Below are 26308 nucleotides of genomic sequence, written 5' to 3' on the forward strand. Positions count from 1 at the left end.
AAATAATAAATACTAATTTCTAAAGAAATAATTATTTTATTAACTTAGTAGAGTTTTACTGAGCCAAAATTTTCAAAATATTAGAATCTGTCTTTCTTGGTGAATGACACTGAACCATCTCAATCTCGGACGTGATTTGAAACCGGAAAATGCTGAAGTGTCATTGAAATTTACATCGTTTCACATATTGCTGACTTGGATGTGTGTACATAACTATAGATGCTTTTCACTGAGATACAAGTGAAAAGCATGTACAGAAGGTTTTGTGTACCTCCATGTCAGCAATGTGTGAAACGAGGTAAATTTTGATGTTACTCCAGCACGATTCTTTGAAACGAATTCGGGATTAGATTGTCTGTCTGAGTTGTGTTTCCAACTTTAAATAGGGACATTCAATATATGGAAAGAAGATTAAAAAATGGGTATCGAAGACAGCACAAATGATAATAACTTAATTTTTTAAAGTATTAGCAAAAAGCTTAGAGCTGATAGATATGCACATAAATGCATCACAACCTACAATAGCACACATTAAGTATCTATCTGGCCTGGTTCCAACTTTGATAAAGTGCAGTTGGACTCACCTTATAGCATTACTCATACTGCAAACTCAAAGACATGATGAAGCTAAAAGCAACCTTCATGGATTAACCTTTGGCTCCCAACCAGCTATGATATACTTGTCTTTCTTAGGTTTAATCTTTAGGAATGACTCCCGAGAGAATAGCAACTGCAAAAAATTCACATAAGAGTTATTGTTGGGCAACTCTAAAAGACTTGGACAAAAAAATGTGAATTAGTGTGTATAAAGGGTCGGTATATTTAACCATTAGGAACTCAGCCATAAGAGAAAACAAATTTTACATCTAGCAAAATATTATCATTCTTTGCCATAAGAAATGTACGTATTTGTATAACATTAAAAATGTGAATTAGTGTGTGTGTACATTATGGATTGGATATTGCATGGATATTTCTACTCTACAATTTTCATATTCCCTAATTCTATTATTTTCTTAAATTGTTGTAATTTTTTTCATTTGATATTCTCAAGTAGAGTATATATATTATGTAACAAATCTTAGAGAAATCTTCTAAATATAAAAAGCATCTCGCATTTGGCACAATGTGCTAAAAAAAAATATTAAGACTCTGAAAAAAAAAAAGATTTACAGAAAAAGAAAGAAAGCTTACGCACCTAGACATGGTAGAATAATGATATCAAAGATTATTGTAACACCATATCCAGTACTAGTGACCACATATATTTGAGAAGACTCATGCTAGAGTGACCTCAAGCTGGAACCTCACCTCGCACTTCTTGACGTGAAAGTGGATAGGAACCATAGATGCCTTCTCGCTCGTATCTCAAGGAAAGTATCTATGGTTCCCATACACTGATACGAGTGAGAAAGCATCTATGGTTCCCATACACTTTCACGTCAAGAAGTGCGATATGAGGTTCCAGCCTGAGGTCACTTCAGCATTATTCATTTGAGAATGGTACCACAACAATCACTTCATGCATCCATAGATCATAGATGAATCTCAAGCCAATGTCTCTTCTCTAATAAAGAGAAGCTCTCCACCTTTTTTATTGCTCTCAGGGGCTGAGCTAGTAAGGAGCTGGTGGGGGCAATTGCCCCCACAGAACTTTGAGACACCCCTATATTTTCAACTAATTGCATGCCCCATTTGTCCCCACTCCCTCACCTCTCTCCCCATTTGCCCCCACACCCGCACCTCCTTCCAATTTTTGCCCCCCCCCCCCCCTTGACATTACCTCTTGACTGGGCCTTCTCATACACTAATTGAAAATGATCTAAATATCATTTTCTTCAACTTCTAACCAAAAACCTCTGAATTTCTCCCTAAAACCATTCATCTTCAAATTCTTCAATCATACAACTAACCATAGTTTGCCCCCACTACAAGAAAATCCTGGCTCCGCCTTGATTGCACTATAATGGATACGGACTATAGGAACTGGTTACTCAATAGCTAAATCATCCTCATTGTCATCATAATCAAAGTCATGTCTCAAAGATTTGGGATGGGCTAAATGAATCATATTCCTTCATTCAATTATGTTATATTATTGAAAGAGTTTTCATATCCGCTTTCACTATCTCAATCCACATTCTTTTGGGCATTCCTCTCACTTTTCTAGTACCTTCAACTTTTGTTTATTCCTTCTAACTAGGGTAGTAGTTGGCCTTCATTGAATATACCCAAACCATGTCAATCGTAACATTAGCAAAACGGACATGTTGCAGTATCCTCAGATATGGATTTGAGCAAACCTAACACTTGGACCCATAACCATGTGTGATGTTTATACCCATATTCAGGTGGCATACGTGGACGAATTTGGGCAGGTGAACAGAAGTGGGCTGCCTTCTCGGTTGACCCACAGAACATCACTTCGAACATAATCATAAACAATGTAAAAAAGAATTAAGTACTATATGTGTCGAACGGAATCAGTGATACTAGTCTCCCTATGCAATGTGAAGGCAGAAAGCTAAGACATTTCCTCCACTTAGGGGTCAAATATGCACTGAAGAGTTTGGGACAAGGTTGTATTTAAGATATGAGTCGTACTAGAGTAACATTAAAATTGACATTGATTCTCACATTGCTGATGCAGAGGTGCACACAGCCATAGATGCTATTCACTCATATTTCGATGAAAAGCATCTATGGTTCCGCACATACATCCACGTCAGCAATGTGAGAATTGATGTCTGTTCTTCAGCATTTACCTTAAGATATAGCTAAATGATAAATATTTCATTTTACATGCATTTTAAATGTCAATCATTTTATAACTAATTCACTTATCATGGTGTTTAAAATCCAAAATTGACATGGATATCTGACAAATCAATTCTTACAAATAGGATTTTAAGAATCCAACATAGTTTTCAACAACAAACCATAATCTTAAAAAAGCAGAAATCATACATCAAACTCCAATGGAAAGTTATATTAAAAGGTGTTTTTTATATTTTCATCAAAACATGCATGCCAAACAGATTAAATGTTGGAATTGGCTTAGCAGAAAAACTATTCACAAGACAAGTTCAGAAACTAAAACAAAACTCATAAGGGAATTTCTGCACACCTTCATGTAAGAATTGGCGTAAGTAAGACTTTCAGGGACACGCCAATGTTTGAAATGGGGAAGAGCAACCACGAGATGGTAAAGCTTAGGTGCCAAACTCAAATCAACGGCAGAAATATTCTCCCCATTAACATAAGGACCCTGATGTTTTCCAAATTATAGATCAACGAGGATTTCCAAAAAGAATATCAAATCAAGTAAAATGTTGACATGTAAAAATAACTACATGGATCTTAAGAAGATCGTCCAATGCACGGAGTTCATCCAGTAATGCCTGTTCGGTCCCATCACTAGGATCCTTGCTCTTCAAGAACTTGACAAAAGAAGGATAGATTTTCGATCCCCTACAATCCCACATTATTAGAAATAAAATAATTATTGAGATAAGACCCTCAATTTCAAGATGCAAAGCATAAGGATCATTTACTTACTAACCAAATTTCTTCTTTGTAGTTTCCCTTAAAATTTTTTTTTAAAATCATGATCAATGCATATTTATTATTCACTTACTTAGTTCATTAATAAATCATAAAAAGGATCACAAAGTTTTAAGTGTAGAAAGAGAGAGAGAGAGAGATAACATACACAGTGGCGAATTCAGGGGGAGTGACAAGAGATGGTTCTGGGTACTTTTCTTCGATGAGCTGGGTGATGACATCAGAGTCGGCAACCCATTTGTCGTTAAGTTTGAGTACCGGAACCTTCCCTTCTGGAGATAACTCCAAAAACCTATGCATCCACGATGGAAACAATTACAGTCACCTTTAATCCAACATTTTCAACCTCAAGTTAAACTCTTTATTTTGTATCTGAAAATCCCTATCTTCTACTTCAAAAAATTTATCTTGCCTTGAGGTTGAAGAGGACAGATTATTTTGCAATTTTTTTTTTTTCTGTTTGCTCATTTGTAAGCTATTTTTTTTTTTTTAGTGAGATTAGTAACTCAATGTTGACAGGAATTGGAAGAGGTCTATGATATAATGACTGATTTTGGGAAGGAATATCAAGGGAGGTTACAAGTTGAAGATGGGGGGCATTTAAGTCATTTTCACAAGGCTATTACAGATCACGAAGATCAAAGGGGCATGTTATCACTTAAAGGACCCAGGCAGAGGGACTTTTTTCTAAATAGTCCCTAAGTTTTGGGCAGCCTCCATTTAGTGAACTTTTCTTTTCTTAACAGTCCCTGGACCTCATCTCCCACATTTCACACTGATTGAATGTCTTAACAGTTCGAACTCATAGTTTTCAGCCAAAAAATTGGATTTTTGGCATCTCAATCACATTTCGAAGACTCCATTCCGTCAAAAAGGATTTAAGAAGGAAGAAGAAGTCATTTTCAAGGGGGTTTTCAAACATTTTGAAAATGTATGTAAAAAAATAGTGTTTTCAAAAAAAAATTCATAGTTTTTGGATGAAAATCGATCAAGAATGATTTTTTTGGATTGAAACCATCTAAACAAGTCATTCTCTTGTGTTTTTAGTTAATCCTTCCAGGTCTTTTAGTTGGAAAAACTTAAAGGTTGCTCTAAGTCTTACCATCTCAAGGTTGTGAACTCACCACTATTTACTGTCGAGTTCACAGTGTGAACTTGGTGAGTTCGACAGTAAAAATTGTGAACTCGACACTAAATAAAAAAGCATCGCGAGTACTGAGAGACCACTAAGAAATAAAAAGTTTACCAAATGTCCTATCAAATTAATGTGCATTACTTGCACAATGTTTGGATTGAGAAAAGTAGAGAGAAGAGAAACCCATTAAGAGAAAAGAAGAGAAAGTCAGTTTCTCTATCCATATTGGGATTGACCGAAGAGAAATTGGGATAGCTTTGAAATTATAAAATGTCTTAGAATTATAAAATATTTTAAAACGGTTTATCTCCGTTTCTCTCATCTTTTGGAGAGATAGAAAACTCAAAAAAAAATTTCTCTTCTCTCCCCTATTTAGAATAATCCCTCCGGCAGGGTCCCTTTAAGTAATTTTCCCAAACATTAAACACTAATATAAAAGTTTAAATAATAATAGATATTTAAAACAAAAAAATCCTGTAATGGTTTGAGTTTATGGTGATTTAGACATGCCCCTCCACGTTTTGATTAATATTAGGGATACCTCTGTTTTTTCAAACTGATGAAATGCCTCCTATGATCTTATCTAAATCGTCAACGAGATATCAACAAAAATGATCTAAATGTCCTCATCAAGTCAAACTCGAGCTGATTTTCTCCCCAAAACTAGTCATCTTCACCTTTTCGGGTAAAGTTTTTTAACCTCTTCTCCAAACCTCAAGAAACAAGAATGATGGAATTTTGAGTAGAAAAATCAAGCGTTTCTAAAAGACATTGAAGACGAGATTGGATAGGTTAAAAATAGTTTACCCCCAGAGGTTGACAGCTGCAAGCAAGAAGTTTTGGTTTCGAGATTGAAGGCAAGGGTATTTAAGTCATTTAACTTAGTCTCTCCATAGATATGAGTGTATGTGGGCATGGGCCACGTCCAAATATAAACGTAAATGGGTGCAAAAAAAAAAAAAAAAAAATTACCATTTGGGCTTGTTGCTAAGGTCGATCAAGTGACTCGTGTAGGGAATTTTCTTCTCTTCCAAAGTAAGAAGAACCCTTAGACTGAATGGACCTGGAATCTCATCAGACCACACAAAATGATTAAAAATTTAATCAGTAAAAAAGAGAAATAAAGAAATGAGTCTTACAGTCTCCAAGTTCACTAGGGGCACCAACTGCAGCTTTAACACAGACTTCCAAAGCCATTAGTTTCACAAATATTTCAAAGAGATTTGATAGAGAAGAAGAAGAAGAAGAAGATTAAGAAGAGTGACAGACTATATAGGGTTTTATTCTCAGATGAGGATATTTTTTGGGCCTGTAAAGTTCAGCTCTCAAACCACTTACAAAGACTCATTTACCCTTTGTGTTATGTAATATAATAGGTATTCTTTATCTATTATAGTAATTTCCACCAAAATGGGTATTTTTGTCACTCTACATAAAAAGAATTCTGGGTCCTTCTCGTGAAACCGTTATTATTGCATGTAGGAATCATGTGGATCTCGTAATACTTTCTGTCGTAAGTTAACGCCACGTGGATTCGATCTTATCCATTTGTCTATAGTTTTCTTTTTCTGATGTTTGTTGATGTAAGATTTGCGCCCGAAGATGAATGATTAAATGGATTAACATGTACATATCAAGACGTGAGACCGATGGACGTGACCATTTTCATGACTAAGTCCATTATCTTTATAAGAAAGAAAATAAATAATTAACTAAATAAACAGATTTTTCTAAAATTTAAATTTAATTCCTAAACTGGTAGAAACAATATCAGTGGCTTTTCGTCTACTAACACTTGAAAGGGGTATTAAATACACTGGAAGGTGGCATGTGAGAACGCATATGTATTTGGAAGTAGTTGTTTCACAACTCTTTTAGAAGGTCCTTGGCTTGCAAAACTAGAAAGGGTCATAAAACAGGTTAATTAGATTATTTAAAAAGAATTCGGGTTGAAATCCTCTTTAGGGGTGTCAATGGGTAATGGGTAGGTTCTGGTTCGATTCCTAAGAAATTTAGCACCGTAACCATTATATTTGTATTATTTCAATTCTTATTGATTTCGAGTCCAATTTCAAAATAAATGAAGTCAGAACCGTTAAAAAACATAGGTATCCATTAGTTCCGATTCTTAAGAATCAAATAAAAATAAAAGTATTTCAAATCATTATAAAAAAAAAAAAAAAAAAGAGCATATTATCCACAAAAATATTAACTTAGTTAAAAGTTGTTATATTAAATATATAAGTTATAGATTATTATTTTTTTCAAAAATAAAAGTCTATCTTATTTAAAAGTGGTAAATTTTAGAAGGAAGGTCATTTTAGGCTCCAATCCATTTTTTTTTAATGAAAAATTGAAGAACTTTATTGAGCATGCATTAATTTTGGAAATAAAAAAACACCATAAATTATAGCATAAATCGGTTCGTGTATTTAGGGGTACTCATTGGATAGAATCTAATGATTTCTGTTCCTATCATTCGGTTATATTTTAGAGCTGACTCTAATTAATTCCAATAAAAAGGGAATCATAATTGAGGTTTTCGGTTTCGGTTTCGATTCCAGTTTCTATTAAATGGGTACCATGACACCCCTAATCTTCTTACAATTTTTTTTTTTTTTGAGAAAGTTTGTCTAAGTCTGACGGGTTGATCATGGTCCATTGGACTTTACCCAACCCATGGGGCAACCTTATCAATTAAAGTTAATTCCTGAGTGTCATACCCCATTCAACATAGTGCCACATGACACCATTTTAGTAGCTATATTACTGTGGTGAGGCATATAAAAACTGGAAGTTAAGCCCTGAGGAGCATATCCAACCAGTCCCTCGTTACCATCTCAGCTAACCCTCGATGAGTCTCTTACAAGTTACAGCTCAAAACTTGTAAAGTAATGAAGGATATGAAAAATGTAAAAATAGATTTTAGGGCATTAATTAAATTATATACAACTACCATTTTGCATGCAAAAGGTAAAGATGTTATAATTATCATTTAATGACAATCATGTAAAAAATTCCGTGACTTCACATACATCCCAGACTTCTTGGCTTTTTTAGGATAAAAAAAAGAAAAGAAAAAGAAAGAAAGAGAGCGCTTCCCCTATTATAAGAAACATGTCTCCTTATGTTTCAAAGCAATGAGATGTCTCTTGACCTTGGCATTTCTTTATAAGCTAGATTTTATCAATGCCCTCGCCATCATCATCATCATCTTCAAGAGGTTGGAGATGAATGATTTTGGGGGAAAAATTAAGGGTTTTAAAAATACAGGCGCACGGAAAGGTTATGTGTTATGTAAAGGGGAGGTTTCCTCCAAAAATTTGAACTCTGACCAACAGCTTTAATGCTTTTTCCAAGGAGAGAGAGAGGCTAAGGACGAGGTCCACAAGGTACCATCACTTGGTTGCTTTACTAGAAGCAACTTCACCACTTCAATTGGAAGATATGAAGTTCAAGTCATGGTATCAACAAGAATATCAACAAATTCATTTACGCTTAAGCCTTGTTTGAATATGAAGAACAAAGTAGTTACATAAGAAAGTAGTTCTTAGAAACCTTTAACAAAGTAGTCATGGTATCAGCAAAATCATTGACGCTTAGGCCTTGTTTGAATATGAAGAACAAAGTAGTTTTAGAAGAAAGTAACTTTTAAAAATCTTTAAATAATTTTCTTTTACTTTTTAAATTTTGATATTTTTTTATTTTATTTTATTTTTTTAATTTTTTTTAAGTTACTCTTTAAAGTGTATCCAAAGGGGATCTCTAAGTGAGAGAGAAAGATGATCTGCCGATTGAATACTACCAAGACTAATTTGACTCATTAAATTTAGAGTAGACTCCATCGTAAAATTCATCAAGTTGGCCAAGACAACTAGACTGAGTCAACTCCAAAATGTATGAAAGGGTTAAAGAGTTTGTGATTATACTTTCTTCTCCATAAAATCTTTACTATAATAAATAGGAGATGGAGTCGAAGTGATTCAGGCCATAAATCACCCCACTTTTATATTTAAACTTATTATAATCAGGGACATTTTTGTAAAAACCAAAAAAATTACTACTAATCCAGTTGCTTAGTTTTCAAATTAGTGTCTGTGTGATTACAATTCCAAAGTGAGGCACTGTTTGTATTAATAATTGTGTCGGGCTCCAATAACTCTAACTCATGAGAAAATCTTCAATGGACCGATAAGCATACTCATGGCTCAATCATGAGTTGCGCCAAAGGGACAAAAGAATTTGACCCAAAAGGATTTGGAAGCTTAATGGGTCAAAAGAGCTTTCATTTTTACCAGATCTATAATCAAGGACAGTGTTTTCGTTCTTTTTCTTCCACAAAATAGGGGATGTGCTTTGGGTTAATTTTGTTTGATTGATTTTTGGGACCAATGGATTGGATTTGTAATTAGACTGATTTTATGATTCATTGCAACTTGAGCGCATGGGGTTTTGGATATTGCAAACCGCAGCTATGAAAGTGAATTAATGGAAGACAACGACAATTGTTGCAACTTGTTCATAGGAACGACAACAAAAGCTTCTTTCCATTATTCCTTTCTTCCCTTCTTTGGATTAGTTACTCCAGGGTGGAGTCAGATTTTCTTGTAATGGGGGTAAACTATTTAATATTTGTCGGCTGGGGGTCCGCTAAATACCCCCCATTACCTTCCAAAAAAAAAAAAAAAAAAGTTGAAGAAAATGATACATTTCCAATTAATTTATGAGAGGAGGCCCTCTCAAAAGGCAATGTCCTCTTCAAAAAATTAAATGGTTGGGGGCAAATTGGGAGGGAGTGAGTCTTGAATCATGATTTGTGACAAGGTGTATGGTCATACACCAATCATTTTCATGAATATGAGGATTATGATTAAATAGAAAAAAATCATAGAGTTTACTTCCAAATAGAAATCTTTTAATGTCAATTTTTATATAAACCTATTTGAATTCATTGTTATTCATTCAAAGAATTGGTAGAATTACATTATTCAAAATAATAATAATTTAAGACACCATTTTCATGAAAATGATGTCGTGTGTGCCGCTGCTACAACTTGTTACAAAGCATAACAATCTAATATTCTATTACTATAGAAGTTTTAGTTTCATTTTATTATTTTAATATAGACTAATGATAAAATGACTTGGAAAAAGAAATACTTAGTCTGTATTTGATTGATGTGACAAGTGCACATAATCGTAGATTTTTTCCTTGTGTATCCAGAAGAAAAAGATCTATGATTTTGTACACTTGCCACATCAGCTGAGTACATTTTTTCAATCTAGAAAATCATAACTTTTTAAAATATATGATGTGAATTATATATTTTCAATTATCATTTGTATGCTTTTACTTAAATTTAAATCATTATATGTATTTTATTCCTATGTAATTTAGAATTTTTTGACATTGTGAATGTACTTAATACTTGCTTCTATGAGATGAAATACTTCTTATTACTCAATTGTTGGTGCTCAAATAGATTTTCCCACCTAATAGAAAATCACATGAAAGAGGTTATGGGGAAAACGACAAATATTGAAATAAAATGGAAAAGGTGGTCACTGTTCCTAAAATATACAATTTTTTTTCGACTAATGCTAGAATGATACAAACAGAAAGACAAGGGTGACACAAATGATATGGTGAAGCGCACATAACCGCAGATACTTTTTACTCATGGAAAAGAATCTATGGTTATGCACACGCCACCAAGTCACTGTGTCACCCCTATGTCCCCCTTTGTGTCACCCCAGCATGACTCCTTTTTTTCACACACCAAACATCATGATTAATTATCATGTTTGATCGGTGGAAAAGAGTTGGAATGAGAATTGTTTGATGGAAGCCTACTCTATTCTTTCTTTGTCCTTTGGTAGGCCCTCTCATGTTTGACCCTAATGATCCTACAAGAAATTTAATATCAAATATTTAAAGGTAGAGTATTTTTTACACTAACAACAATAATAAAATTAATGTCAATATGTTTAGAAAATATATGTAGTTACTTATGTGGAGTTGGATTTTGTGAAATAAGTTTAATGTCTCTAACCAATGAAAATATTATTTGAAAAAACTTAGTTATATACAAAAATAAAAATTGATTAGAATATTTTCTTTAAAATGCTTTTTGCACTTCTACAATAATAAATGATATACAAGATACTAGATTATTGAATATATTTAATAAAATATAACGGTGGACTCCATTCTTTTTATCGCCCAAAAATAAGGGTTGAGATTTAATCTCACTATAAATGTCAGGGTCAACTTTTAACTTTAGAGTCACGATTTTCTAACTGTTCCTCTACTCTCCTGGCGTGACAGGTGCATAGAACCATAGGTTTTTGTTTTTAGGATACATAGTTGCACATAGAGGGGGAGTTAGTTTATCATTATCCTTGATTTTATTGTCTTTTTTTTCTTTTTTTTTTTTCTAATTTTTTAATAATACTTTTCTATCTTTACTATCTTTCTTCTACTCCTTTTAATTTTATTATATTTTCTTTATCTGAATAAAATCCCTTTAACTTTATTGTCTCTCTTCTTTTACCCCTCCAAACTTATTATCTGTCACCTTCTACACTCTTAACCCCAAAGAGGACCCCTTTACATGTAGACATGAGCAAGATCTAGTAATTGAATAATTGGAATCAATTAATTATACTAAGTCAACATTCATAAAATATATAATGAATCATGAGTTTTATAAATTCTACTTTGTTGAAAAGAATCAGGATCTAGAACTATGTCTATGTGGCAAGAATTGGTTGGTGTTTAAAACACATCAAACTCCTAAACAAGCGGTGCAAGCAGCCCTATATGTTTTTAATTCAACCAAAATGTATCCAGGCATCCTATGTCGCTATAGGAATGGGACACCACTCTAGATTGTGACTCATTAAAAAGATGGATACTTCTTATTTATTATTAGATAACCACTTATTCATAAATTCATGTGTCCATTTCATAAAAAGTTGTTCTTTTTTTTTCTCCGCTAAATCCTATATCTCATCTATTTTTCTTTTATGATTTGTTTTAAATAAGGAGATCATCACTGTAGGTAGGGATGTCGATGGGTTGGTTCCGGTTGGGTTCTCAAAGGAAATGTAAAGAATTTTCTCCTTAAACGATTCTAGATCTCGATTCCAATGTTTTTTTTTTTGTTTTTTTGTGATTTCGATCTCAATCAATTCGATTCCATGAGACCTGATTCTAATTTTTCGAATAAGAATAATAATAATTTCGGAACCGAAGTTTTTGGTTGGAGTCACGGTTGAATGGATATCCATTGACGTGGCTAATTTTGTGAGCGACACGTGGTTTAGGGGCTCACTGTCAGATGCAATAGATGGGGGTGGTAAATATTTGCCCGCGCTTGGACCAGGGTTGTGTGTCACTGTGTCAGTGTATCGTTAATTTGAAAGTTCAAAATTTCTTTTTCTGGGGACAAACACGTACCAAGTAGAAGTGCGACATTAATGTCCACCACTGTCTCACTAGCAGAATCTTTCTTTCTCTCTCTCTGTGTAACTTTCTACCTGTTTTACTCACTTTGTGTCTCTTCTCTCTCTCTCTCTCTCTCTCTCTCTCTCTTGTTTGTCTGCAACTTCGATTCGAATCCCTATAATATCATTTATGTTTTCTAGATTTAAATAAACGAAAAATCCAACGTTACTGACCATGATTTCCTCGGATCCTTCACCTCACCTTGAGAAATCTACTTTTTTTCTCCGAGATTTCTGGTCCAGATTCGTGTTTTGAGATCAATCTTCAACTCCTTTGTAGTGAAAATGGGGAGATTTCAGCAGAAGGGGTCCCATGAAAGGGATAACCCTAAAAGCGTTCCTGATCAGAGATCTGCAACTAATCTGGTTTTAGCGAGGAGAACTCTGGAAGAAGGTAGAATGTAGGGTACATTATTTATGTTCAATTTAGGGGTTTGTTAAAGACTTTAGTATGATTTTGGTGCGACTTTGTTAAAGACTTCTGTTAATTTAGGGTTTTGTTTGTTATAGACTTCAGTATGAATTTTCTTTTACCTTGTTAGAGCATGATTATGTTTAATTGGTAGTGATGGAGCTTTATTGTTTAAATTTGTGCTGTTCTTTTTGCTCATTTTGTTTTTTTTTTTTTGCACTCTTTGAACCCTCTTTAATTCTCAAATATGATTTTTTTGGGTTGATTCGAAGCTTTTCAGTTACTTGAAACCTAGCCGGATTTGTGGCTAGAAAATTTTGATTTATTTATTCTGCTTTGATATGTTCAATTGCAATGAATTCTAGGATTTTGATGCGATGTGGTGGCAGTGATGGTGTTTTACTGTTTAATTTTGTGTGTGTTAATGATGTATTTCTCCTCTCTTTTTTTTTTTTTTGGGGGGGGGGGGGGGGGGTGGGGGGGTTTGATTAGTTACTTGAAACCTAGCCGGATTTGTGTGTAGAAAATTTTGATATTTTTTTCTTCTGCTTTGATAGGTTACAGGGTGCCATTTTTCTTTCCTTCAAATAGGTCTGTAATGGGTTGGGGTTTAGGGCTTGATATTTCCTGTTTGAGACCATTTCCTTCACCCTTTTGAGTCTGGGCACTTCTCTGATTGCTAGCATCCTATTTTATTTTCCGTGTTTTAAGAGCTTGTACTCAAGACTAGTGGGGTATTTCTTTTCTTCTATTTTTTTGGCATATTTTCTCTTTGAATGTTTGTCTTAATGTTATTTGATTTATTTATAGGAAACATGCAGATTAGAAAACGGGTAGATGCTTCAAAGTTGGTATCTGATTATAATTCTTGCAGTAGCCACTCCACAGGGGAAGATTCAGTAAGCCGCTTTTCTTGTTTGTGTTCATGAAGGTTTTTTTTTCTTCTAAATGATGAATCAATAAAAGACAGTCTCTGTGCTAAATATAAATTACTAATCTGCATTGTATTTTCCAAGAATACCTAATATGTTACACTTCATGCAATTTCATTGTCTTTTTTTCTTTTCTTTTCTGTAGTTCATCTGTGACTTGAGGCGGGATTATTCAAAGCAAACAAGTGGAACCCGAACGAAGAAGGTAGTAGTAGAAGAATCGGTAAAACAAATGGAGTCTAGACGACGTCCACCAAATGTTATTGCCAGATTAATGGGTCTCGATGCACTGCCATCTCAGCAGCCCATTCATAAACAAAAGAAAAAGTTCTCAGAGAACTATCTACAAAGAACGACATCAATAAGTTCCGTAGAAAAGAGCTCATCCTATGAGGGCCAGTCGTTTTCAATGAGTAACAAGGAGCAGCAGGAATTCAAGGATGTCTTCGAGGTCTTAGATACAGAAAAGGCAGAGAAGTACAGTAACTTGTCAGTCCAAAAGGAGACCGCAAACTCAAAGCTAAGTGAGAGTAAGATGGATTTTGTAAGGCAAAAGTTCATGGACGTGAAACGTCTCTCGACTAACGAGAAGCTTCAACAGTCAAAGGAATTCCATGATGCACTTGAAGTGCTGGATTCCAATAAGGACCTTTTAGTGAAATTTCTCCAAGAACAAGATTCATTGTTCAGAAAACATCCCCATGATTTGCAGGGTGTTCCACCTCCTCATCAGTCAGGTCATGTAACAGTCTTAAAGTCGTCAAATGCTCATAATTTTGAGAACAGAGACAAATGTTGCAAATTAGAGAGAAAAAAAGAATGTAAGGATGTTTCATACTCTCTTCAGAAACATGTTCATGATGGTGTTAGTCACTCTTATAATAAAAATGGTGCTCATATTTCAAGTAAGGTCTCAAAAAAATCTCAACTTGATGAGAAGGATGAGTCCTGCCTTCTTCCTACGAGGATTGTTGTATTGAAGCCAAACCTCAGAATGGTGCAAAATACAGATATACCTGTCTCATCACCAAATTCTTCAGGAGGCCTTCAGTCAAGTTACAAGAAGCATAAAGAATATCGAAGTTCTGAGAATCTGGAGATATTTGCAGAAGTACGGGATCGGAGAAACCCATTCATCGAAATGGAGCTTATGAAGCATAGGGATCCCTATGCTCAAGGATCCCGAGAAATTGCTAAAGAAATCACAAGAAAAATGCGGCATAATATAAGCAACGGTTCTATAAAGGTATCAAGATCAACACTCAGAGGGTATGCTGCGGATGAGAGCTCATATACAACATCAGGAAATGACTCTGCAAATGAGTTCGATGGGATGACGCCAACTTCCAGACACTTTTATGATCAGAAAAGTAGACACAGCCCCTCGTCATCTTATTCAACAGAGTCATCTGTTTCGAGGGAGGCCAAGAAGCGACTCTCAGAGCGATGGAAGATAACTCATAGGTTTCAAGAAGTGGGAATGGTTAGTGGGCGCAGTACCCTTGGTGAAATGCTCTCCATGCCCGATAGAGAAACAAGACCAACTATTTCGGACTCCACAGTTGGTCAGGGTGGTTTCAGTGACAGATTGGCTAGGAATAATGGAATTGCTAGATGGGGTAGTCCTTTGGGTATTAGCAGTAGGGATGGTTGGAAGGATGAGTGCGCCAGAAGCCTACCAAGGTCCAGATCTCTTCCAGCTTCTTCCACTACAAGCATCAGCCATATAGCTCTAGGCAGTGATAGGAGTTCGATGATGAAAGATAATGTTAATTGGGGCTCGAATAGATCTGAAAATGGAGATTCTGACAAGAGAGCTGGATTTTCCTCGAAGAGTAACAAAATACACAGAACTAAAAAATCTCAGTCGTTTCATTTTGTCGGTGGAGAGAAAAATTGCACTGTAAAGGAAACTCTTCTGAAACCAGATAAATTGAGGATGAGTGAAGAGAAGGGTTCATCTGAACAAAAACCTATGACTATTGGGGTACAGGTTTATGATCATGAGGAGTCAATACAGATTATTACCGATGCAGTTGCCAAGCCTTGGGGTGCTGAAACTTCTTTTGAAACCCATGACGAGCAGCTGCCTTCAGTAAAAGCCTGTATCACATCAGTGAAAGATATAAACGGTTCTGCATATGATCCGGATGATTCAATTGCGGAGGTTTGTTTTCTCAGTTGTAGTGGTCTTTTGCTTCTATTATTATTATTATTATTTTCGAAGAAAATAACTAATGGCTTGTTTCTTCATAACTTCTTTTCAAGTATATGTATAACTACTTAATAGCCTGTCCCACCCACTCCCCATCACTGTCTCACCCTTTTTTTCTAAAATTTTATTCAACTTGATTTGATATACTTACTATGTTTTAGCTTGCTTCCATCTTCTTATAAGGTCTGAAAGAACTTAAATAACCATGTGCCTCATCACCTCCTCATTCTGTTCCTACAGTTTGATGATGATTATATATTTTCATGGTTTGTACAACTTTGTGTCATGACTACAACCTTGATTTGATGGGTTTCTAACTATACGGCATTGTTTCTGCTTGTGTAATTGTTCTAACCCGATTTGCCACATCTCCCACTTCTAGTTTTAAAACTCTTTTCCTGTCCACATCAAGGATATTAAAGAATTATATATTTTCCTTTCTTGAACAATATATAATCTTTAATATCCTTGACATGGACAGAAATAAAAATATTTCAAACTGAATGAATGTGGATTTCCATGCAATTATGTTAAATACATTTAAAATTTGATTCTGGGACCAGTTTATTTCTAAACAGTCTGTCGTAAAATTCCAGATAACATCCATAGGCCCTCCTGAAGAAACTTCACTCGCGTCACACTGCACTGAAGCTGATTCTCCTTCAATCTCGAAGGAAGCTGAACAGCCTAGTCCAGTTTCTGTTCTAGAACCTCCTTTTGAAGATGTATCATCTGGTTCCAATTCCTTTGAGAGGGTCAGTGCTGACCTCCATGGTAAGCTGATTTAGCTATTTTACTTCCACCATGATCTTGCCCATTTCTTCCCATTAAGCTCTCTTGTTATATCTATTCTTTGTGTCAGAACTCCGGATGCAGCTTCAACTTCTCAAGTTGGAACCGCCCGATGCATACTTGGAAGGATCTGAAATGATAGTCTCAAGTGACGAAGACAACAGAGAAGGATCCCTTGGTCTTTTAAAAGAGAGTAGAGAAGTGGTGGGAATTCTCAGAAACGAAGAGAACAGAGACTTCTCCTACCTTGTAGACACACTTGTTGACTCGGGTTTTCATGATGCTGACCAGGATATGCTCTTGGCAATGTTGTACTCACCGGAATGCCCAGTGGGCCCGCACGTGTTTGAGATGCTAGAGAAGAAGTATGGAGAGCAGGCAATGTGGCCGAAATCAGAAAGAAGACTGTTATTTGATCGGATTAATTTGGGGCTGATGGAGATTCTCCAGCTGAACATGGACCTACACCCATGGGTGAAACCAGTGAGAAGGGTTGGACTTGGAAGGAGCGAAGAAGAGCCGCTTACAGAAGAGCTGTGGAGGTTGCTTGTTAGTGAGTGTAAGGTTGGGAGCATGGATTCACTCGAGAAGGTGTTGGGGGAAGAGACAGGGTGGTTGGATTTGGGAGATGACACTGATGTGGTGGGTAGGGAAATTGAACGGTTGTTGATCGATGAGCTTGTAACTGAGGTCGTGAGCACATAAATAGTTTGAACAAAGACTATTTTGTTGTAAATGGATGGTTACAGGTAGACATACATGTATTGAAAGTCTTGGTTTCAGAAAAAGAATAAAGATTGTATCTCAACGTTCTGAAATCACAAATCCAATGACATTGAGATTGGAATGCCTGAGATAAGATTGGCAATTTGGTCAATCCCAATGCAAGCCCAATGCAAGCCTGTCCTGTTGAACCTGTACTCGGCTTGGGTGGTGCTTTAATAATTGAACACGGCCGAAACACTGGTTAGGCTTGTGTTGAGGGCTCATGGTGTCCAACTTAACTCGAGTTTGAGAGATTTAGATGACCGCCAAATTGTTAGAGATTAATGATTTGAATCTGAACCTCGATGATTTGAGTTTGCTGGGGTGACGGGTGCAAATTAAGAAAGATTTTTACCAACCGAGTTATTAAAGATACAGCCCCAAAAATCAGGGTGAATTAAGAAGTAAGTCCCTATATAGGGTCTATTAGGTAATTTTTCAAAACATTAATTGGCGCTGATTTTTGTAGAATTTCAAAAAAAAAAAAAAAAAAAACCTGATTTTCCAAGAAAAATGCGTAATTATTTATCAAAATTGAAATTTTTTTTTAGGGAATTCCAAGTGAAATTTAAAGAGATGCTAATGTCACACCAATTCCTGTGTAAATTACCGAGGAATTGCACACGTAAAAGTTGGTGTGGCGTTAGTAAAAGTTGGTGTGGCAATAGTAACTTTCAATTTAAATGGTAAATTGTCTCGGTTTAATTCTGAGATAAAAAAAAAAAAGCTTCCTTTTCTTCTTCTCTTCGCGTACTTCACCATATGTTCTGGTCTTACTGTGATGATCTTATTAAGAACGAAGGCGATCCATCAAACGCGAACAAGAATCGCTCACCACTCACCCAAACAACCCCACTTTCAATCATACCAAACCTTTCGTTCAACAAGACCCAGAAACAAAAACAGCCATGAACGAGCTCCCAAAGCCTCTCCGAAGGTTAAAAGGCCTATTCCTTTCATCACTGATCTCAAGGAAGTCGAAAACCCAGATTCAGCTCTTCGCCTCTTCGAAGAATACCAACTGATGGGCTTCAAACACGACTACCCTTCATACTCTGCTCTCATTTACAAGCTCGCTCGTTCTCGTGACTTCAATGCAGTTGAAACCCTTCTCGATTACATCAAAGAGAACAATATTCGGTGTCAAGATTCTCTTTTTATTGCTGTAATCCAACACTATGGGAAATCCAATTTGTCTGATAAGGCCATTGATTTGTTTAACCGAATCCCTTCTTTTAATTGTACTCGTACACTACAGTCCTTTAACTTCATCCTTGACGTCCTCGTTGAGGCTGGTCGTCTCAATGATGCGAAAGACATATTTAATCGTTCGTCGAAAATGGGTTTTCGTCCTAATTCGATTTCCTTCAACATAATCATCAAAGGCCATGTACAGAGGTGTGAGTGGGAAGAGACTTGCAATGTGTTTGAAGAAATGCTTGAAAGAGAACTTCAACCCACTGTAGTTACTTATAATAGCCTTATTGGGTTCCTATGTAAAAATGGAAATTTGGATAAAGCAATGAATTTGCTTGAAGACATGACCCAGAAACGTAAGTACCCGAATGCCATTACATATGCTTTGTTGATGGAGGGTTTGTGCTCTGTAGGGAAACATGACTCCGCGAGGAAGATAATGTTCGATATGGAGTACCGAGGGTGTAAACCGAAACTCGTGAATTTTGGGGTTTTGATGAGTGATCTTGGAAAGAAAGGGAAGATTGAGGAAGCAAGAGCTTTGCTTGTTGAGATGAAGAAAAGGCGGTTTAAGCCGGATGTGGTTATATACAATATCATGATAACTTGCTTGTGTAAGGAAGGTAGAGCTGTGGAGGCATATAAAGTCTTGGTTGAAATGCAGATGGAAGGTTGTCAGCCTAATGCAGCAACATACCGGATGGTGGTTGATGGGTTTTGCAAGGTTGGAGAATTCGAGAGAGGGTTGAGGGTTTTGAATGCGATGTTGGCAAGTAGGCATTGCCCACGAGTAGAAACATTTTGTTGTTTGATCAACGGACTCTGTGAGATGGGGAGATTGAGTGATGCTTGGTTTGTTTTAGAGGAGATGGAGAAGAGGAATATGGGATTGCATTTGGAGGTGTGGGAAGCTTTAGCTAAGGCTGCTTGTGGTGAAGATAAAGCTGCATTTGGCCTTGTAAGTGAACTAGTTACCATGGATGAGTGAGCTTCAGCAATGTATATAGAGGCTAAGGGGTTCCCTCAAGACAAATGGCCTGTATTTCTTCTATGTTTATTACCCTTCTAGTGGGGCTATTGTATTGTTGGCCTTATTAGAATAATATAACATTTATCTTTGATTTGATTCAAGAGTGGTGCAATACTATAGTTTACTGGATCTTATAATTTAAATCTCATAATATAATGCATTTCAATCTAGTCAAGTGATCACAATTTTATGGGGAAAAAATTGGTTGTTTGTCCTAAATAGATAAGTGTCACCTCGAGATAAGCAATTTCCTTTGGATATAAAAAAGAAAAATAAGGATTTACTCTCTTGTAATCTTCAAGTAGTTTGTTTTGAACTTTGGTGCTAGAGTGCAATTTGCAAGTACAGGTGGGGAAGGGACGGTAGAAGTCATAAAACAATGATTTGTAGGACAGATCTCAAGTTGTAAGGCAAACCAAAAATTACCGCCATGCGGCTTAGACCTATAGCTCAGTTGGTTTGACACATTGCAAAGTAGCTCTGAGGATGAGGGTTCAAATCCAGTTTATCCATCAAAAAAGGAAAAAAAAAAAAAATTCCTCCATGATAGTTGTTCTATTATAGTATGTTCGCTTATTAATGACTGCATAGTATTGGCAGAATGTACATTCATCAATATCGGTAACTTCAGTGCATTTACGGTAACTTCAGTGCATTTACTAGTGGGCAAAGGGAGTAAGGGTGTCAATGGGTTGGTTCCTAAGGAACTTATAAACATAATCATTATATTCAATTCCGGTTCTTGTCCGTTCTGAGTCCGATTCCAAAATAAATGGAATTAGAACCGGAAGTGACAAAAATTACAGGTAACCATCAATTCCGATTCTCAAAAATCAAATAAGAAAAAAGTATTTCAAATCATTATAATTTTTTTTTCCTTTTAAAAATTTAATATATCATCAACAAACTTATTAATTTAGTTATAATTTGTTATACTAAAGATGCAAATTAATGATTTAAAAAAAAAAACTCATTTTAAGCTCCAATTGATAATTTATATGAAAATTTGAAGAATTTTATGTAACGTACATTTATTTTGGAAAAAAAAAAAAAAACTTAAATCATCCATAATATAGAAAGAAAAGACAAAATAAATCGATTCCAGGTACCCATTGGATAGAACCTAATGATTCTGGTTCTGATTCCTATCGGTTCAGTTCTATCCGACTTTAATCGGTTCCAATAAAAAGGGTACCGGAAATGAGGTTTCTGGCTCTGGTTCAGTTTTGATTAAATAAGTACCCATTGACACCCCTAAATAGGATTGTCTTTGACAGCCAAGATGATGGAGTGAGTTGTTTGGACAGCTTCGTCATTCCACCATTTTTTTTGCAAACCCATTGGAGATTATCGAAACACGTTACAGGATTGGAAGATTTGTGGGCTTTGATTTGAACAAAACCCATAAATCGAGTTTGGACTGGGCTCTGGAAAGCCCATTAACTGTCTACATGTGTCAAACAATAATACACTGGAAGTATCCCAACCATTCCTCATTCTACTAAACACTAATTGGAGGGTTTAGGTTTCTAACCGACACACTAAAGAGATGGAACAACCAACTCCAACTGTTTCAACTCCACTATTAAAATAGCAACTCATCTCTCTCTCTCTCTCTCTCACACACACACACACACACACACACACACACACAGATTCCTCAAATCGCTATATATAAACACAAATAAACTCTTCAACCCATCATCACTCCTCCAAAACAAAACCTTCTCAAAACAATCACCTTTTGTGCAAGTTTCCTAATTGTCCTCACAAATCACAAAATGGGAACCAGCAAGCCCACTTCCATAACACTCAAGGCTATTACCTACCTATTATTACTTGCCCTCACCATCACATGTGCTACCTCCGCTCGAATTCTCAATGAAGATCTGCCAGCAGCACCCACAATTGCACCCGAGGCATCCAATCCCGTTGTAACCGCACCTAATGTCACTCCACCAAATGGCGGTCCCGTGTCAGCTCCCATCGAGAAACCTATAACTGATGTAGCTCCTGTTCCCTTGCCCACCATAACACAACCAAATGCGGGCCCAGTTGCACCTACTAGTGCCACTATAGCTAACACCGACCCCCACCATCCGTTATCCTTCTTCATGCATGACATACTCGGTGGGTCAAACCCCTCGGCTCGAGCTGTTACTGGGATTGTGACCAACCCAGCAGTCAATGGTCAACTCCCCTTCGGAAAACCCAATGGAGCAGTGCTTCCTGTCAACAACGGAATCCCTCTTAATAACGGTAACAACGGAATTATCAACAACAACAACATTCCATTCCTAACTGGCCTTGGTGGCAATACCAACACTGTGATTCAGAACAATGGCAACAACTTGATCAACGGTGGTGGTGGGCTTCCGTTCGTCAATGGGGCCCAGCTTCCTTCAGGGACAACTATCCAAAAACTTATGTTTGGGACGATGACTGTGATCGACGATGAGCTGACAGAAGGACACGAGCTTGGGTCTGGCTTAGCTGGAAAAGCACAAGGGTTCTATATTGGGAGCTCGGAGGATGGTACAAGTCAGACCATGGCGTTCACAGCTATGTTTGAAAGTGGGAATTATGCTGATAGCTTAAGCTTCTTCGGGGTGCACCGTACTGCAGTCTCGGAATCTCAAATTGCCATTATGGGTGGCACTGGAAAGTACGTAAATGCTAAAGGATACGCCACTGTTAAGACGATTCCGTCTGATACACAGCAGCATACCACTGATGGTGTGGAGACTCTGTTGGAGTTTACTGTCTACATTACTTACTGATGGGTTCATAATTGAAATGAAGGTCTTAAATTATGTTGAAGTCTCTATACAAGAGTTGAAAACTTTGAGGTGGGAAAATGTTGTAATGTTTGGTTTGGTTTATGTATCTAAGGACTTTGAATTTTTAGATTTCTGTTTCTAAGTGAATCAATTCAAGATGTGAAGATGGTGTGAAATACTAAGCAGTAAAGAGAACAGAAATCACACACGAAAAAACACTAGAATTTATGTGGTTCGGCAGTGTGTCTACATCCACGGATCAAATTAAGAACAATTACGTTTTTTATCCACACGTTTTATAGCCCAAAAATATTTTTTTTTTAAATCCCTAAGAAAATATTACATAATTGCCTTTCTAGTAACCATAAAAAAATTGGTATGGGGGTTCAACAACTTAGCGTACCATCAACAGATAGCTTCAATGCAATTGTCAGATTGGATCTCAAAATGGAGAATTCAAAATCGAGGAGTACAAAAAATGCAACACTCTAAGAAGTATCCTAAGTTTAATTTAATTTAAAAAAAAAAAAAAAAAAAAAACCTTGATGAAGGTAATATTTTAGAACCATAAAGAAAGGAGTTTGGCTACATTTGAAATTGAAAGAAAATGCTACAGTGATTCTGGTGAAGCTCCAATAATGATGAAAAAAGAGGTAATTTAAAGGCAATGTGAAATGCTGAAATTTCTTCAACTATCCATCTAGAATACTGTAAATATAATTTTTATGGTGGCTAAAATATATTTACTTTTTGTTATTCATTTTGTGTTGCAACACAATTAGGAAGGCCAGACATCATAATCTTAAGAAAAGTCATGAAATAATTTCAAATATTTGATGACTTTTTAATTGTATATAGGAGTAAAAAGAAAAATACTTACTAGAATTTTATGATGTTCGATGGAAGTAGTCATTGGGAAATATGGCTGTAAATCATTGGTTTTAGATTTTATGAGTTGGTTTTAGATTGGGAAACCTACAGTTATATAAGTTATGGCGGTAATTACTCTCAACCTACAGTTATATAAGTTATGGCGGTAATTACTCTCATCTAACGATAATTGCCTCATCACTTATCCGTGGATGTAGACTTATAGACAATATGTGTACGTAAATTTTGTATTTCTTTATTGATTTTTCATCATATATAACTAAATCTAGAGATCCGTGCTCACGCCTTCTATCATCTAGTGTTCGTTAATAGGCAACTTGTAATTTTTATTTGTACTTCGAAACATTACTCTTTATTTATACAAAAATAAAGTACTTACATGAAGCCGAGCATGTGGATGGCGAGATACCTTTCAAAAGGAGGAAAGGTAACTTTTATTAAGAGTATTTTGACCAATATTCCAATTTATTTCTTATCCCTTTTCTTTTTGCTCAATTCCATAGAGATTAAGATGCCACTTTCCATCCACTAGAAGAGAGAGACAAAGAAAAAACAAATGAAAAGAAAGAACCTACTTGAAAAGAGAGAAGGAAGAGAGATCAAAAGAAAGAAGAGAACTTGGATATCTTCGTGGTAGAATTTTCCCATTGGAACGTCTTATGAAGAATTGCCTATGAATTGATAAGAATGGTGGAAGAAGGTACCATCTCGTACCCCAAAGAAAGATGGAGGATTAGGAATCAAAGGTCTAAAACTTATTAATAGAGTTTTGTTGGGTAAGAGCTTTGTTGGGTAAATGGTTGTGGAGATTTGAGGAGGAAAGGAGTAGTTTGTGAAGGAGAGTTGTCTGAGCTAAGTACGGTGAGAAGAGATTTGGTTGGTATGGTAGTGAGGCCTTAAGCTCGTATGGTTGTAGCGTGTGGAAGGGATTCTCAAGGTAGTCAACTAGTTTGATAAATGAATCACTTATACAGTAGGGTTGGGAGATAGAGTTAGTTTTTAGGAGGATAGATGGCGTGGTAACTTGCTTATGTCAACTCACTACTTGTCTTTGTACGCTTGTTCTTTAAAAAAGAACTGTTCGATTCAAAATTGTCTAATTCATAACGGCATCACTACTACTTGGGATTTGAGATTCAAGAGGAACTTCAATAACTGGGAAATAATAGAGGTAACATCTTTCCTTCATCTCTTGAATTCTTCTCAGATTAATGAGAACGATCAGGACAAAAGAGAATAGTTCTCAACTAAGGATAAGAGATTCTCAGTTTGTTCATTTTATAAACTTCTTCTTCCTTTGTTCAACAACTCTTTCTCATAATCTATTGTTTGAAGTGTCCTTATCCCATCCAAGATTGCATTCTTCGTGTGATTAGCTTCTTTAGGGAAGATTATTACCTTAGATAACTTGATTAGAGATAGTTGGATTACTCTAAACTATTGCCCTCTTTGTTTTTAGTGAATCGGAGTCAATTAATCTCACATTAATTCATTATTCTTTTTCCCGAGGTATTTGGACTATGTTTCTCTCCCTTTTTCAAGTAAAGTAGGTTTTTCCTAAAATTTCTTCTCACTTTTGGAATGGTGAACTTTTAACACTTTCTCTTTAAAAAAAGGATATCTTTGGGCTATCCTTCCGTCAACCATTGCATGGGGTCTTTGGAGAGAGAGGAACAACATGATGTTTCAGGATAAGGAAAGTTCACCTCATGTTGTCAATCTAGACATTTTGAATTTACTGTACTTATAGTCGAAATTGAGCTAGAAAGTTTTAAGGGTCTCCTTCGACGACTTTGTTTTCAGATGGGATCTTTTGTGTAACTTTTAGAGTTTTTGTTTGTTTGTTTTTCTTCTTTTTGTTGGCTTTGTATTTTCTTTGTTCTTTTGGGAAGTTATCTCAACCACCTGCTTTTGTAAATTCTTTTCTTTTTCCTCAATATATCTTTACACTTATCCAAAAAAAAAAAAAACAAGTTAGTTAATATTCCATCAACTACATTTGAGATTCTTCTCTATTTTGGGGAAAAAAATATTACAAATCCGCCTTGTAATTGGAAGGATATCCCACTAATTGAAATCCTAGTAACCGAGATAAATGGTGAACAGAAGTAAATTCTTAACATTGTCAAGTTCCCGACCAACATTGTTAGAACCCACCGCCTTAATGGTGGCATACCCGTTTGCACCATGATACTTTCCGGTACCACCAACCACAGCAATATGAGACTCCGCAACCGCATTTTGGTGCACACCAAAGAATCTCAAACTATCCTTAAAATCACCACTAGCAAACATGACAGTCATGGCCATCATGTGGCTACTTCCATCGCCAGAGCTTGCTACATAGACACCCTTGGCTTTCCCAAGTAATGAAGAACCAAGTGGGGGACCTTCGATCAACTCATCGATGGCCGTTACAATTCCGAATTCCAAGCCATGAAGAGTCGCTATGACAGGGAATGATAGCCCAATACCGGATAGATCAGTGGGTTGAGTGGGGAGTCCAGTAAAGGGCAATGTCGGGTTGGGCTCAGGGAGTGGGATGCCACCATTGGGACGGAAGAGTCCTAGGGGCTTGGGAAATGGCAGATGATTGTTGATTTGAGTGGTGGTTGGTCTCGATAAATGGTGGTTAGCACGGCTAAGCACATCATGCATGAAGAAGGTGATTGGGTGATGGGTATTGCGTGGGGGCTGGGATTGATTGTTGAGGATTCGAGCTGAAACTGATTGGTGGGTGATGGTCATAAGTAAGAGGAACCAGGCTAAGTTGTGGTAGGAGAAGTACATGGTATTTTCCTTGAAGGGAAGGAGATTAAGCCTGAGCTGTTCTCTTATATATATATATATATACACACATATAGATATGCGTGTGGATGGTAATGGTGGTTTAGGTTCTATTGAGTGGGTAAGATGAAGTAGTTGAGTAATTGTTTGTGAAAGTGGGAGTAGTTTAGTTCATGGGCCTTCTATGGCTCATCTACTCCCTGGCTACTAGTGAAGCCCAACCTAATGCCAGATGATTGGGATGTGCCTCGCTCAGAGCTGCTGGAGGATGTTTCCAAGAACATGGGGATATACGCCGA

General features: G+C 36.3%; 5 protein-coding genes across 7 annotated transcripts; 3 read left to right on the plus strand and 2 right to left on the minus strand.

Annotated features, from left to right (window-relative positions):
• Positions 1-427: 427 nt before the first annotated feature.
• Positions 428-6008, minus strand: LOC147385672 (glutathione S-transferase DHAR2-like). The gene is made up of 6 exons (XM_086424169.1): positions 5839-6008; positions 5672-5762; positions 3713-3856; positions 3354-3471; positions 3128-3268; positions 428-730 (listed from the first exon to the last, which is right to left on the minus strand). Exons 1-6 carry the CDS (start codon positions 5894-5896, stop codon positions 641-643), a joined length of 642 nt encoding a protein of 213 aa, XP_086280295.1. The 5' UTR covers positions 5897-6008; the 3' UTR covers positions 428-640.
• A 6108-nt stretch (positions 6009-12116) lies between these two features.
• LOC147385673 (uncharacterized) lies at positions 12117-17384 on the plus strand. 3 transcript variants are annotated; one of them, XM_086422879.1, is made up of 5 exons: positions 12117-12602; positions 13431-13519; positions 13698-15719; positions 16364-16541; positions 16630-17384. In XM_086422879.1, exons 1-5 carry the CDS (start codon positions 12494-12496, stop codon positions 17262-17264), a joined length of 3033 nt encoding a protein of 1010 aa, XP_086279005.1. In that variant the 5' UTR covers positions 12117-12493; the 3' UTR covers positions 17265-17384. The 3 variants fall into 3 exon arrangements, with proteins under 3 accessions (XP_086279005.1, XP_086279006.1, XP_086279007.1); XM_086422880.1 differs by having other exon boundaries at positions 12118-12602; positions 13442-13519; XM_086422881.1 differs by lacking the exon at positions 13431-13519 and having other exon boundaries at positions 12118-12602.
• Positions 17385-17908: 524 nt separating this feature from the next.
• LOC147385674 (Tetratricopeptide repeat (TPR)-like superfamily protein) lies at positions 17909-19644 on the plus strand. Its single transcript, XM_086422883.1, has one exon. It carries the CDS (start codon positions 18106-18108, stop codon positions 19507-19509), a length of 1404 nt encoding a protein of 467 aa, XP_086279009.1. The 5' UTR covers positions 17909-18105; the 3' UTR covers positions 19510-19644.
• A 1576-nt stretch (positions 19645-21220) lies between these two features.
• Positions 21221-22331, plus strand: LOC147385675 (Disease resistance-responsive (dirigent-like protein) family protein). Its single transcript, XM_086424043.1, has one exon. The coding sequence runs from the start codon at positions 21333-21335 to the stop codon at positions 22329-22331; it is 999 nt and encodes a 332-aa protein (XP_086280169.1). The 5' UTR covers positions 21221-21332.
• A 2829-nt stretch (positions 22332-25160) lies between these two features.
• On the minus strand, positions 25161-26212 carry LOC147385676 (dirigent protein 16-like). Its single transcript, XM_086422696.1, has one exon. The coding sequence runs from the start codon at positions 26010-26012 to the stop codon at positions 25302-25304; it is 711 nt and encodes a 236-aa protein (XP_086278822.1). The 5' UTR covers positions 26013-26212; the 3' UTR covers positions 25161-25301.
• Positions 26213-26308: the final 96 nt, after the last annotated feature.

This window comes from Akebia trifoliata, chromosome 14 (genome assembly GCF_017979445.1).
Source record: "Akebia trifoliata isolate Shusen 1 chromosome 14, ASM1797944v1, whole genome shotgun sequence".
NCBI lineage: Eukaryota > Viridiplantae > Streptophyta > Magnoliopsida > Ranunculales > Lardizabalaceae > Akebia > Akebia trifoliata.

Coding starts and splice junctions, on each gene's coding strand:
- LOC147385675 (XM_086424043.1), top strand. CDS start 21,333: ATGGGAACCAGCAAGCCCACTTCCATAACACTCAAGGCTATTACCTAC.
- LOC147385676 (XM_086422696.1), bottom strand. CDS start 26,012: ATGTACTTCTCCTACCACAACTTAGCCTGGTTCCTCTTACTTATGACC.
- LOC147385674 (XM_086422883.1), top strand. CDS start 18,106: ATGATCTTATTAAGAACGAAGGCGATCCATCAAACGCGAACAAGAATC.
- LOC147385673 (XM_086422879.1), top strand. CDS start 12,494: ATGGGGAGATTTCAGCAGAAGGGGTCCCATGAAAGGGATAACCCTAAA. Junction 12,603..13,430: donor GAGGAGAACTCTGGAAGAAG/GTAGAATGTAGG, acceptor ATTTATTTATAG/GAAACATGCAGATTAGAAAA. Junction 16,542..16,629: donor GGTCAGTGCTGACCTCCATG/GTAAGCTGATTT, acceptor TCTTTGTGTCAG/AACTCCGGATGCAGCTTCAA.
- LOC147385672 (XM_086424169.1), bottom strand. CDS start 5,896: ATGGCTTTGGAAGTCTGTGTTAAAGCTGCAGTTGGTGCCCCTAGTGAA. Junction 5,763..5,838: donor CCCTAGTGAACTTGGAGACT/GTAAGACTCATT, acceptor ATGAGATTCCAG/GTCCATTCAGTCTAAGGGTT. Junction 3,269..3,353: donor ACGATCTTCTTAAGATCCAT/GTAGTTATTTTT, acceptor GGAAAACATCAG/GGTCCTTATGTTAATGGGGA.